General features: G+C 49.4%; 1 protein-coding gene across 1 annotated transcript in view; it reads right to left on the bottom strand.

Moving 5' to 3' along the window:
• The window catches only part of ZCCHC2 (zinc finger CCHC-type containing 2), a 55154-nt gene extending 41089 nt beyond the window's left edge, over nucleotides 1-14065 (bottom strand). Inside the window, exon 1 of the mRNA XM_068993676.1 lies at nucleotides 13118-14065. Within this exon, the coding sequence (XP_068849777.1) occupies nucleotides 13118-14065 (948 nt within the window). The remainder of the gene's footprint in view (nucleotides 1-13117) is intronic.
• Nucleotides 14066-14340: the final 275 nt, after the last annotated feature.

The following is a 14340-nucleotide window of genomic DNA, read 5'->3' as shown; positions in this document are numbered from 1 at the left end:
GTCGTGTCTGACTCTGTGTGACCCCACAGATGGCAGCCCACCAGGCTCCCCCGTCTCTGAGATTCTCCAGGCAAGAACACTGGAGTGGGTTGCCATTTCCTCCTCCAATGCATGAAGAAGAAAAGTGAAAATGAAGTAGCTCAGTCTTGTCCGACTCTCAGCGACCCCATGGACTGCAGCCCACCAGGCTCCTCCATCCATGGGATGTTCCAGGCAAGAGTACTGGAGTGAGGTGCCATCGCCTTCTCCGGAATCAACCTAGCGCATCTGATAAAGGATAAGTTGTGGTGGGAGAGAAGTGTGGATGCCAAATGTATTCAAGTTATGCCGCAAAGAACAAAATCGACCCAACAGGGCAGAAAGGAGGAGACTAGAGAGTCAGCAGCTTAGAAACAGTCTGCCATGACTTCTGCTATGACCGTGGACTCACTCCCTATGTAACTTACTGTTTAACTAGAAATGCGTGGAAAAGATGATTCAGCAAGACAAGCGTGGGAGAGTCACTACGTTAAAAGTGTGGGTAAACGTGCTCTAGTCACTGAAAGTGGGGGAAGGGCTAAGCTATGCACTGACCGCGTGTCCACACTCGGCCACCGCAGCCTACAGCCCAGACCCGACTCCCAGTTCTCCCCATGACCACCCGGGTGAGCTGAGGGCTGGCACCTGTGTGACCACAGCAGGCATGGCTGGAGCTGGGTGGTTGAATAGGATGGAAGGGGGAAACTTGATTCACTGCAACTTTATGTGTGTTTGGGGGAATTCTGAATTTATTACAAAAAAACAAAAACCAAACATTAATATTGTCCATGTCATTGTCTCTTCTAGAAAACTGAACTTGCAGGATGCACAACTGGGGAAGAACTAGCAGAAAGAATGCTGATGCAGAAGCCGACCAGGGAGACGGGGAGTAGAGCAGGAAAGAGGAGAGGCAGCAGTTCCACCCAGAAACAGCCTGACGTTTCCCTCATGAAGCGCCCTGTGTGTTTCTGGACACAGTGGTGAAGAATCCGCCTGCCAAGACAGGAGACGCAAGAGACACAAGTTCGACCCCTGGGTGGGCAAGACCCCCTGGAGGAGGAAATGGCAACCCACTCCTGTGTTCTTTCCTGGGAAAGCCCATGGATGGAGGAGACTGGCGCGCTACAGTCCGTGGGGTCGCAGAGTCAGACACGACTTAAAAGTCTGAACAACAACAGGAGGTTGAATCAGGATTTGCTGCATCCCTAGGCTGGCAGCGCCCAGACCTTCAGATCCCCACTTTGCAAGAAGGCTTCTGGGTGAGCTGAGAAGCACACACCCCTGACCCCTGAGCATGAGACCCAAAGGACCTTGTGAGGCTGTGTCTCGCCTCCCCAGCCCGTGCACAAGTGAGCTGCCGTCTCCTTCACAACCCCCCCCACCCCCACAACAGGAGACACGAGCGGACCTTGCTGGGAGGTGAGCCTGGGCTCAGGACCGCAACAGCCAACGGCACTGCGGGGACTCCTAACTGAACTTCATCCCCAGAGGAGAAGGGTTCTCCACCGAAATGCTCACAAAGCCTATGAAGGATCTTTGACAGAAAGTGACAGAAAGGTCAGTGATGATTTGTGTCAGGAAACACTCCATCAGGCCTCGTGTTTAACCCCACCAAGTACAAATGACACCTTCCCCAAACCACCACCACCACCCCCACCCCACTCCCACCCCCCCGTCAGCAGATGGCCTCTTCCCCGAGGACGTCTTCTCCAAACACTGTGGCTCACACACCGTCGCGTTGTTCCTCCCAGGACCACTAGACAACTTAACATCGTTTGATACCCAAAACAAAAATCAGTCATACCAAGGAAACATTATGATTCTTAACTATCCTAATGTAAACATTCCTAACAAGAAACATTCTTGGCAATGCCAAAGAATGCTCAAACCACCGCACAATTGTACTCATCTCACATGCTAGTAAAGTAATGCTCAAAATTCTCCAAGCCAGGCTTCAGCAATACGTGAACCATGAACTTCCTGATGTTCAAGCTGGTTTTAGAAAAGGCAGAGGAACCAGAGATCAAACTGCCAACATCCTCTGGATCATGGAAAAAGCAAGAGAGTTCCAGAAAAACATCTATTTCTGCTTTATTGACTATGCCAAACCCTTTGATCACAATAAACTGTGGAAAATTCTGAAAGAGATGGGAATACCAGACCACCTGACCTGCCTCTTGAGAAATCTGTATGCAGGTCAGGAAGCAACAGTTAGAACTGGACACGGAACAGACTGGTTCCAAATAGGAAAAGGAGTACGTCAAGGCTGTATATTGTCACCCTGCTTATTTAACTTCTATGCAGAGTACATCATGAGAAACGCTGGACTGGAAGAAACACAAGCTGGAATCAAGACTGGCGGGAGAAATATCAATAACGTCAGAAATGCAGATGACACCACCCTTATGGCAGAAAGTGAAAAGGAACTAAAAAGCCTCTTGATGAAAGTAAAAGTGGAGAGTGAAAACGTTGGGTTAAAGCTCAACATTCAGAAAACGAAGATCATGGCATCTGGTGCCATCACTCCACGGGAAATAGACGGGGAAACAATGGAAACAGTGTCAGACTTTATTTTGGGGGGCTCCAAAATCACTGCAGATGGTGACTGCAGCCATGAAATTAAAAGTCGCTTACTCCTTGGAAGGAAAGTTATGACCAACCTAGAAAAGCAGAGACATTACTTTGCCAACAAAAGTCCGTCTAATCAAGGCTAAGGTTTTTCCTGTGGTCACGTATGGATGTGATAGTTGGAATGTGAAGAAAGCTGAGTGCCAAAGAACTGATACTTTTGAACTGTGGTGTTGGAGAAGACTCTTGAAAGTCCCTTGGACTGCAAGGAGATCCAATTAGTCCATTCTGAAGGAGATCAGCCCTGGGATTTCTTTGGAAGGAATGATGCTAAAGCTGAAACTCCAGTACTTTGGCCACCTCATGCGAAGAGATGACTCACTGGAAAAGACTCTGATGCTGGGAAGGATTGGGGGCAGGAGGAGAAGGGGACGACAGAGGATGCGATGGCATCACGGACTCGATGGACGTGAGTCTGAGTGAACTCCAGGAGTTGGTGACGGACAGGGAGGCCTGGCGTGCTGCAATTCATGGGGTCGCAAAGAGTCGGACACGACTGAGCGACTGAACTGAACTGAACAAGAAACATAAAAACTCCATACTTTTTAGGTTATAAAGTTGTTCACTTGAGTGACCAAAAAGTTTTTAACTTTCAGATCATAAGCAAGATCACGTGTGTGCTCTGTCATGTCTGACTCCGTGACTCTTGGACTGTAGCCTGCCAGGCTCCTCTGTCCATGGGATTTTCCAGGTAAGAACACTGGAGTGGGTTGCCATTCCCTTCTGGGGATCTTCCTGACCCAGGGATCGAACCTGCGTCTCCTATGTCTCCTGCACTGACAGGCGGATTCTTGGCCACTGTGCCACCTGGGAAGCCCCATAAGCAAGGTACTGCACTCCAATTCCCTATCAGGCTCCCAGCATCCCCCAAGCGAACCACAAGGCTGGGGAGCAGCACTAGACAGCAATAACCACAACCACCCAAATAAGGAGAAGACAGCCTGTGACTTGTGACTCTTCATCCTATCAAAACATCACCCATAGGTTTGCAAAACGTGCACCACCCCCCCACACAAAAGCTTAGTTACCTTAAGGAGCAGAGTAAGCATGACCTGATTGTGAAAGAAAAATTAATAAGTACAACTATTCAGCGTTCACTCACTGAAGCTTCGGTTCAAACCTATACTGGTTCATGCTTTCTATCTAAACAGACAATTCCTTGTATTATTTCCAAAACAACTGTGCCTATCTATATTGGGCACATTTACTGCATGGCTGCAAATAACAAAGCAGCTGATAATTCATCAAGACCAAGAAAAAATAAAATCACTGCCCGATGCACTCTGTCTTACAGTAATTAATCATAATTTTTCAGAGCACTATTTGAAACATTCTAAGGATAGGAAATTTTGACTGAGCACTTATGATATATGCAACGCTGACCAAAAAAAAAAAAAAAACAAGAAATGTGATACGTAAGTCTTTGTGGAACCTGTAAGACTGACCTTCCCTCCTGGATTTTAAGTTAAAAATAATTCAAAGTAAATTTTAAAAAAAGAAAGAAAAAATCACAGGATAAGTACCAAAACTGTCACAGAGAATATACAGGCTATCGGAAGGCAGAGGCAGCAAAGATTTCCAAGGTTACCACAAGGACAGCTCTAAACACCACCACACAAGAGGTGAGGCATGAGTCAGCCTTGAATAGAACCACAGACCGTGAGCAGGAGGGAGGAGCGGGAGACGGCGTGTGAGTCCTGAGACCTACAGGCTCCACCCATCACTGCAAGCACACGGGGTATACGGAAGCACTGCTTTAGGAAGGTGGGCCTGGCAGTGGTATCAGCAGGTAAGAGGTGGGGAGGCTGAAAGGGAATCAGAGATCAAGTCCTCAAACGGTGTCAATGAGGATGGGAAAAGGGTCGATTCAGCTCATGAAGGAGAAAGGATTAAGGGTACCAAGCAAATCAGAGTGGCCAGAAATGTAATGGAACCATTGAGAAAACTGGATGAGTTTGGAAGATGTCTTTCTTTTTTTTTAAATAACAAATCAGTGATGCATTCTTTTCACACATATGAATGTAAAGGGATAGTTAATGTTTCAGGAAGACATACAAATTCTCACCTGCTCTCACTGCAAACCAGTTTCTTTCATCTGACCTTCAAGCTCCTATGCAGCCCAACCTGTTTTCTCTTAAAGCTTCTGTATTTCTGTTCATCCACTACAATCAAACTGCGCTACCCACCCTTGGAACCACCCACGGATGAGCCGGCCTGTCTCCCGCTTGCTAACCAAGTGTCTCATGTACACTGTTGTGTTCATCTTCACAGCCATTCTTTCCAATAAATGGTGAGGGGATCCCTATTCTAATCAGAGCAGTCGGAAACTTGGCAAGACCAAACAACTTGCCAAAGTGATCTTAAATTATTTCCTGAATGAGCATTGAACATGCCTAATGAACTGAGACGTTTCAAAGGGCATTAAACCAAGTGTTCTCTGGAGCACAGGAAGAAGACAAGGAGAAGGACGACTGCACTCCCAGCAACTGTCGCACCTGAAACATAAACGCCCGCCTAGGCACGTCCCCTCTGGAGTGACTGTTTACACAGCCCGATGAAGCGACCTGTGGGATAAAGCACTCTCTGCGAGGAACAGGATCCCTGTGACGACACGGTCCTCCAGGATGGAAGAGAGAGTTGATACAAGTGAAGCCCAGTCTGCTTTGAGAGTAGTGAAGGCTGTATTTGCTTTTCTTAAAAAAAAAAAAAAATTAAGCTACTATTACTCAGGAAGATCAAAAACATTAAATAGGTTTAAAAACCAGCCAATGTATAGCTCTTTAAAAAAGTATAAAAAAGTTAAATTATTTATAGATTCCAGTTTGTACTCTGAAATAAATTTTTAAAATATATAACTTAACAGAACTGCAAAATATCTTTGAAGAGTTAATCAATCAGTCCTGTCAGACTCTTCACAACCCTATGGACTGTAGCCCACCAGGCTCCTCTGTCCACAGAATTCGCCAGGAAAGAATACTGGAGTGGGTAGCCAATCCCTTCTCCAGGGCATCTTCCTAACCCAGGGATGGAACCCAAATCTCGCATAGCAGGAGGATTCTTTACCGTCTGAGCCCTTTACATTACCCTAACTAAATGTGAAAAAACGTAAGTAGATTACGTTTGCAAGGGAGTTCATGATAACCCAAATTCCAACTATGTGTTTTCTCCATTCCCATCCCCAAATCCAATATGGGGAAAATACATATTTTAATGATCTGTGACCCAGAGAAATGCTTCCTTTGGGCCTGTCTGTAGCTTATCAGATCTTAACAACGTAAGAACTAACAAAGCTGTCTGAAATGTGTCTCACACACCAGCTTGATTACCTTCTTGGAACACCAATCAATTTAGAGATATGGTAACAGAGAATATTTTCTATATTACTACAGTCTATAGTATTTTCTATACTATACCATATAGACTTTTTATTAAGAAAAAAAAAAGAAAACCTATTCCTGAAAACAATTTATGTAGCAATCTGAATGGCTGCATCTTAGTGGAAAAGAAAAGGCACTGCATATCATTCTCAATGAATTTGTGCTCAAGACAATTTGAATCATTTTGTTTCCCTAATGCAAACACCATAACTTAAAGAGATGTTGTTGTTCCCATTTCACAGATAAGACTGAGGCTCAGCCATGAAATTAAAAGATGCTTGCTCCTTAGAAGAAAAGCTATGACCAACCCAGACAGTATATTAAATAAAGCAGAGACATTACTTTGCCAACAAAGTCTAGTCAAAGTGATGGTTTTTCCAGTAGTCATGTATGGATGTGAGAGCTGGACCATAAAGAAAACTGAGCGCCAAAGAATTGATGTTTTTGAACAGCGTGGTCCTGGAGAAGACTCTTGAGAGTCCCTTGCACAGCAACAAGATCAAACCAGTCCATCCTAAAGGAAATCAGTCCTGAATATTCACTGGAAGGACTGATGCTGAATCTCTAATACTTTGGCCACCAGATGTGAAGAACTGATTCATTGGAAAAGACCCTGATGCTGGGGAAGATTGAAGGCAGGAGAAGGGGATGACAGAGGATAAGATGGTTGGACGGCATCACCAAATTGATGGATGTGAGTTTGAGCAAACTTCGGAAGTTGGTGATAGACAGGGAAGCCTGGCGTGCTGCAGTCCATGGGGTCACAAAGAGTTGGGACACGACTGAGCGACTGAAGTGAACAACACAATTCCTGCCCCATCGCAAACACATACACACAAAACAAACCCACAAAAAATAAATTTTATATATATATATATATTACATTAGCTAACTTGCAGAGAAGTTCTTATGGCAGAAAGTGAAGAGGAACTAAAAAGCCTCTTCATGAAAGTGAAAGAGGAGAGTGAAAAATTTGACTTAAAGCTCAACATTCAGAAAACGAAGATCATGGCATCTGGTCCCACCACTTCATGGGAAATTTATGGGGAAACAGTGCAAATGGTGTCAAACTTTATTTTTGGTGGCTCGAAAATCACTGCAGATGGTGACTGCAGCCATGAAATTAAAAGACGCTTACTCCTTGGATGGAAAGTTATGACCAACCTACATAGTATATTAAAAAGCAGAAATATTACTTTGCCAACAAAGGTCCATCTAGTCAAGGCTATGGTTTTTCCAGTAGTCATGTATGGATGCGAGAGTTGGGCTATAAAGAAAGCTGAGCGCCGAAGAATTGATGGTTTTGAACTGTGGTGTTGGAGAAGACTCTTGAGAGTCCCTTGGACTGCAAGGAGATCCAACCAGTCCATCCTAAAGGAAACTGGTCCTGGGTGTTCATTGGAAGGACTGATGTTGAAGCTAAAACTCCAATATTTTGGCCATCTCATGCGAAGAGTTGACTCATTGGAAAAGACCCTGATGCTGGGAGGGATTGGGGGCAGGAGGAGAAGGGCACGACAGAGGATGAGATGGCTGGATGGCATCACCGACTCGATGGACATGAGTTTGAGTGAACTCTGGGAGTTGGTGATGGACAGGGGCGTGCTGCGGTTCCTGGGCTCGCAAAGAGTTGGACACAACTGAGTGACTGAACTGAGCTAATGGTATATTAACCTACACTGTGAGTGAGACTTTCCTGAATTAGTCTTGCCTCAGAAAACCACCGCTGAGAAAAATTAAGTAACTGGGGAGGATACCCAATAGCTGCCATTTGCTATGAAAGTAATTACTGCTTAACTATGATAGTCTAAAAGCCTCTCCCAGGAGGCATTTATTAGTTGAACTGCTTTTATTCCTCAATGCAGCCAAAACAGCCTAAAGTTTCCTGTAAACGTCATGACTCGCTCTACTCCCTACTCTCAGTTTCTAGACGCTACACTCACTTCTCTTCAGCACCGTCCAAAGAAAGTTTCACTTCCATTAATGATTGCTGACACTTACTGAAAATCATGTACTAGACATCATTCCAGAAGTACTCATTCATTGAATCCTTGCAAAATATCATAAGTACTGTTATTATCCCTCCGATAGGAGTGAAAAAAGCCTTCTCAGACAGTGCCCACTGCTCCAGGGACCCAAGTCACTGTAAAAGCTCCCAGCAGTGGACAACAAATTAAATAAAGGTTTTATTACTGTGAACAGTGTTGTTGTTCTTTTCAAATGTCATTTTTGGAAAGCATCTTTTTAGGGCCTAATCCACCAACTGCTGACATCTGGACACGAACCTCCCTGGTCTCACTTCAGTTCAGGGCTCTCACTAGGATTCTGACTGCCACAGACACATCCTCATTATCCAGGACAGGAGCACTTATTTCCAAAAGAGCACTCTTTCCAAAAGAGTTTTCTTTTTTAGGTCCTAACACCACCAGTATGTTATCTGTATTATTAAAACTAGTTGAGGTACTTGTTTTGTCAAGTACAATATATCTAATTAACCTATTCTATGAAAAAGTAACAATTTTGCCAAGTTTTCCTTTTAAGTATCTTCACTGATCTTTTTTGAAAGGACACATAGTCACTTATTTTTGTGTGTGAGTTCAAATAACACTAAATGCTATCTGCTATAACATATAACATAAATGTTCAGTTTCTATCTTTAATTCAAACATTAACACTATTTGCCAAACAATTAACTTTTGAGGATACTGAAAACAATCTCCAGAGAAACAAGGCCATACCAACAACGTTAACCACGAACGACTATTCAGTTCAGTCGCTCAGTCGTGTCCAACTCTTTGCAACCCCATGAATCACAGCACGCCAGGCCTCCCTGTCCATCACCAACTCCTGGAGTTCACTCAAACTCATGTCCATCGAGTCAGTGATGCCATCCAGCCATCTCATCCTCTGTCGTCCCCTTCTCCTCCTGCCCCCAATCCCTCCTAGCATCAGCGTCTTTTCCAATGAGTCAATTCTTCGCATGAGGTGGCCAAAGTATTGGAGTTTCAGCTTCAGCATCAGTCCTTCCAATGAACACTCAGGACTGATCTCCTTTAGAATGGACTGGTTGGATCTCCTTGCAGTCCAAGGGACTCTCAAGAGTCTTCTCCAATACCGCAGTTCAAAAGCATCAATTCTTCGGCAGTCAGGTTTCTTCACAGTCCAACTCTCACAGCCATACATGACCACTAGAAAAATCATAGCCTTGACTAGACAGACCTTTGTTGGCAAAGTAATGTCTCTGCTTTTGAATATGCTATCTAGGTTGGTCATAACTTTCCATCCAAGGAGTAAGCATCTTTTAATTTCATGGCTGCAATCACCACCTGCAGCCCCAAAAATAAAGTCTGACAGTGTTTCCCCATATATTTCCCATGAAGTGGTGGGACCAGATGCCATGATCTTAGTTTTCTGAATGCTGAGCTTTAAACCAACTTTCTCACTTTCCTCTTTCATGGTAATTTTAGCTCTTTTCATCTTTGTGTCACTAACTGGGGGCTAAACCTCCAGAACTAGAGGATCCATTTTCATAAACAGAGGGTCTTTAGTAAGAATGCAAAGATAGGAAACAAAGATAGGGGCTGTCTTTCATCCTTTCAATGAAACAGCAACAAGACTAGTATCTTTTTAAAATACTTGATCATGGATTTCCCTGGTAGTATCTGACTGCCAACTCAGGGGACATGGGTTCCATCCGTGATCCAGGAAGATCCCACATGCAGTGGAGCAACTAAGCCCGTGTGCCACAACTACGGAGCCCTCGAGCCCAGAGCGTGTGCTCTGCCACAAGAGAGCTGCCACAATGAGAAGGCCACACACCACAACTAGAGCAGGCCCTGCTCACTGCTACTACAGAAAGCCTGCACCTCAGTGAAAACCCAGCACAGCCAGAAAACAAAAACTTAATCATTATGTAATTTAAAAACACATTCATTTTTTGCTGCTATTGCTAACACACCATTTATACCCTGTGTTCCTAATAGTAAAGGGCCCATTTTAATACCAGTTTTTTTCAGCTATGCCATACATGCAGTACTTCATCTCATTAACACTGACATGCATCAATCACACAAATTTCCTAGGACATTGTTAGTAATTTTCACTACTGCCAACTGGGCTAGATGTTTAATTTTATGCCAGTGACTGGCAATTCACTGCAGCTGTGACGAACATGAACTTCACCCACAAGTCTCCTAAAAGCAAGGCCAACATTTAAGTTGTAATCCTATGTAACATTTACTCTGAAAACATCCAAATCCTGTAGGAAAACTCTAGAAATGCCTCTTTTAAAAGTAAAAATATATTTGTTAAATCTCCATTATTCTAAAATGACCTACTTAGTAGTAAGCTCTAGTAGTATTTGTGGACTTGTCACTTTTATTGACATCGTGACCACCTTATGCCACTAAACCAACAGTTGCTGAGACTGGGTCAGCTTGAAAGCATACGACCAGAATTAAAATTTGCACTGAAATACAAGTTCTACCGGTAAATGTCTTTAGTTTTTAAAATTTTAACGAGAAACTGCAGCATATTATGAACTGGATACAAATCCTGAGAGCCAGGAACACTATTCCGGGCTAGCATGCTCTAAGAGAAAATTAAAAGAAAATTAGTTCTACTTCATCCATTTATTGATAGTATGCATGACATTTAAGAAAGTAGAGAAACAGAATTATTCCTGGGCCATTAAAAAGTTACAAGGATCGGCCTAAAAGGTTACTTCCGGGCAAAATAAGGCTGCCACGATACCCGCCTCTGCCAGTCCCAGAGCAAACCCTCCCCACGGCTCTCGGGCGACCCCGGTCCCCACCTCGCCCAGCGGACCCCAAAGGGAACCCCCCCGCGCCCCCGCAAGGCGGCGCAGCGCACCTCCGGGGGCGGGGCCAGCGCCCGTCACGCGGGCGGCGCGCGGCCGCCATCTTGCAGGGCGGGGGAGGGCGGGGCCCCGCGGACGCCCCCCGCCCGCCCCCCCGCCGCCGGCCCTCGGCGGCGCGTGCCCGCGCGGCCCTCAGGCGCGAGCCCCGGCGCCTCCCTGCGGACTCCGGGGTGGGCCCTCCCTCCTCAGGCAACCGCGGCCAAGACCGCGAGCGGCGGGGCTCAAGTGTGGAGACCCCCGCGAGCCGCCTCTCGGAGCAGCCTGGCAGCAGGAAGACCCGCGGGCACGTCCTCAGGGCCAGAAGCGGCCACGGCTGAGGGGCTCGGAGTCCCGCTGACGAGCCAAGTGCGGGGCAGCAACAGCCGAGTAAGACGCGGTGATCTGTCACGGCAACCCTCAACCGCGGGAGAGGAAACGCTCACCAGGCCCCCGACGTCCACAGACGGCGTTCAGTGGCGCCTGTCGGCGTGTGCCCCGTCATCCGCCCCCGCTCCCGCGGACGGCCACGACGCAGGCACCGTCTGAGAAGGGACGATGCGCTCAAGCTCGCGGCAGCGAGCCCAGCCTCACGGGTGGCCAGAAAAGGCCACACGCCGCGGTCAACATAAAGATTTCACTGCTGTGCTCTGAACGCATCTCTCCCCTTACCTCGTCCCCTTACAACACTCGCATTATAAGCAAAATTTAAAAGAGGAGAAAAACAACACTGCAGTTAAAACCAGAAGTCGGCTACCCTTGCTGGAATGATAAGAATGGAGTAATATAAACTGCTCCACTATGAGGCATTTTCATATCTACACGCTAAAGTTATCTTTACAATATATACAGGGATTTTGGGGGGTAAGATATGTAAGTACTTACTGCTTTGGAGTTGAGGCTTGCTTCTTTAAACTTGATGGGCACAAAGGATTTTTTTGGAATTATTAAGTAGGCTGAAGAGTGCAGTATACACAGTTGCATGCTATGTGAATAGACACTGTAGTATTTCAAGCTCGCCAAAATTCTGGATACTAGCATTACTACGTCCCAGTTAGATAAAGTACGTCCTAAAGTGGGTTAGTCACTTCACTGAAACCTCCTTTTTAAAAGGAGGGGCTCAGCCTAGATTATCACTAAATCCTTTCCAGCTCCCAGGTTCCTTTGAGTCTATGGGTATTGAGTCCACACAGCCATTGCAGAGATATAATGCCCAGTTTTAGTCTGAATGACAGCAGATATATAAGCTGAAAAGAACTTTCAGGCAAGGAGTGAAAAAAATCTCGCTTTCCAATATATCATCCTGGAGATCTCCTAAACTGAAAAACATGGCATCCAAATAAATACTTTTTAAATAATCGTGAACCACGAAAATAAACTTACTGTACAGTCTTTAAATGAAAGCTATTTGCTCCATTAAATGGTCACACTCAAGGGCTTTATATTGGGCCTAAATTATTAAATTGCTTTCGTGGCCTTATAAAATTTTATCTCATGTTTGCGACAAGGGACTTACTTTTAGTCTTATCTACTACATTCTGGCTTTCAGTAACTTTTTAGAAACCATTTATGCTTCCAGTAAAGGCCCCACAAACATCCCCGGACCCAAACGTGTAGACACGACTCAAACCCGTTAGAAGCCGGACTAGCCGGGGGTGAAGGGCACCAGAACCGCCCGAGGGGACGTTTCCCTACCCAGACAACCTGCCCGACGACCTAACTGATTTGAATCATTTCGCACCTCTGACTTTTTCTGAGAACATCAAGCTCAGAGCAGGAGCCAAAAGAGCCACCGACCCGCTGTACCTCAGGCCACCGCGGAGCGCGCCGGGAGCGCGCCTGGGGCCGCCTCCCCCGGGGGGCGAGCGGGGCCTCGGGACGCGCGGGCGGAGCGCCAGGCGGCGGGGCGGCGGCCGGCCCGGGCTCCGCAGCCCCGACGAAGTGTCGGGGCCGAAAGGTCCCGAGAGCCCGCGTCCGAGGGCCGGGCTGAGCGCCGGGCTTCCGGGGCAACCCCGGCGGGACGAGACTTCCAGAGCATTCTGTTATGGCGGGTGCTCGTGTGTGTGTGTGTGTGTGTGTGTGTGTGTGTGTGTGAGGGGAGTGGGGCTGAGCGGCCCGGCCGGACGCACCTCAGTCCCGGCGCCGGGGTCAGGGTCGGCCGGGCCGGGGGACGTCCGGGAGCCGGGCGCGGAGGCCGCGGGGACCGCCGCGCGGGCGCGGGGAGGCCGGCGCGCCTTACCTGGGCCCGGGCGCCGGCCAAGTGGCCCGGCGCCGCCTCTACGTCCTCGGCGCCCCCGCGGAGCGCGGCGCGGAGCCTCTCCAGGTGCTCCCTCAGGGTGACGCGCTGGTGGAAGGAGAAGGCCGGGTGCAGCGAGGCCATGGTGAAGAGCAGCAGCAGTTCCTCCTGGGCCCTGAGCCCCAGCCCGCCGCCCGGCCGGGGCGCGGCGCCACCGCCTTCCGGGCCGGAGCCGTCCTTCTCGGCGTCCTCCTCACCGCCGCCGTCCTCCTCGCCGCGCTCGTTCTCCGCGCCGCCCCGCGAGCCCTCGCCCCGGGCCGCGCGCAGGCTCCGGAGCACCGCGTCCACCTGGGGCAGGAGGCGGTGCAGGCGGCCGGCGGCCTCGCGGTTCTCCGAGCCCAGCAGCGCCAGGTAGACGATGAGGCGCGAGCGCACGGCAGGCTCTCGGAAATCGGCCAGGGGGCCCGGGTCCGAGAGACCGTTGGCCTTGGCCTCCGAGTCCCGCAGGTAGTGGTAGTCCTTGCGCGCCAGGTCCTCCAGGCACGAGCCGAGGAAGCGCAGCTCCAGAGGGTTGCACAGGTCCAGCAGCCCGCACATGAACTCCAGACGCTGCGCCGAGCCCAGCACCATCCCGAACCACTCGTATACCCGCTCCTGCTCGCGCAGCGCCGCCGCCGCGGGCCCCGCGCCACCGCCCGGCATGCCCACCCCCGCCGCCGCCCCGCCAGCAACAGGCGGCCCGAGCCCCCGAGACGGCGGCGGCGGCGGCGGCGGCAGCGGGGGGCCCCGCGGCGCGCCTGAAGGCGGCGGCGGCGGCGGCGGGGGGCGGCAGTCGCGGCGGCGGCGCGGAGGCGCCTTCGCGCCCGGCCGCGCGTCTGCCTCTGGCTCCTCAGCCTCGGGCGGCGGCTCCGCGGGGTGCGTCGGCTTCAGCGGCAGCTTCATCCTCAGCATCCTCGGCTACCGAGGCGCGGACATGCGAGCGGGGGCAGGAGGGCGGGGCCGGGGGCGGGGCGGGGGCCGCGGCGGCGGCGGCGGGCGGCCGTCAGGAGCAGGGCCCCTCCATGCCGCCGGGGCCGGGTCGGGCCGGGGGCGGGTCTCGGCCGGGGCGGGCGGCCGCGGGCGGTGTCTTCCCCGGCCGAGGGGCGGGGCGTGCCCGCGGCGGCTCCTCCCTCCCGGGCTCCGCGCCGCCTCTGGGAGCCCGGGCGCGGTCGGGAGCGAGCTAGCGA

Source organism: Capricornis sumatraensis, chromosome 21, assembly GCF_032405125.1.
Source record: "Capricornis sumatraensis isolate serow.1 chromosome 21, serow.2, whole genome shotgun sequence".
NCBI lineage: Eukaryota > Metazoa > Chordata > Mammalia > Artiodactyla > Bovidae > Capricornis > Capricornis sumatraensis.
Note: the sequence above shows the minus strand (reverse complement) of the source record. Positions and strands in the feature narration are given on the sequence as shown.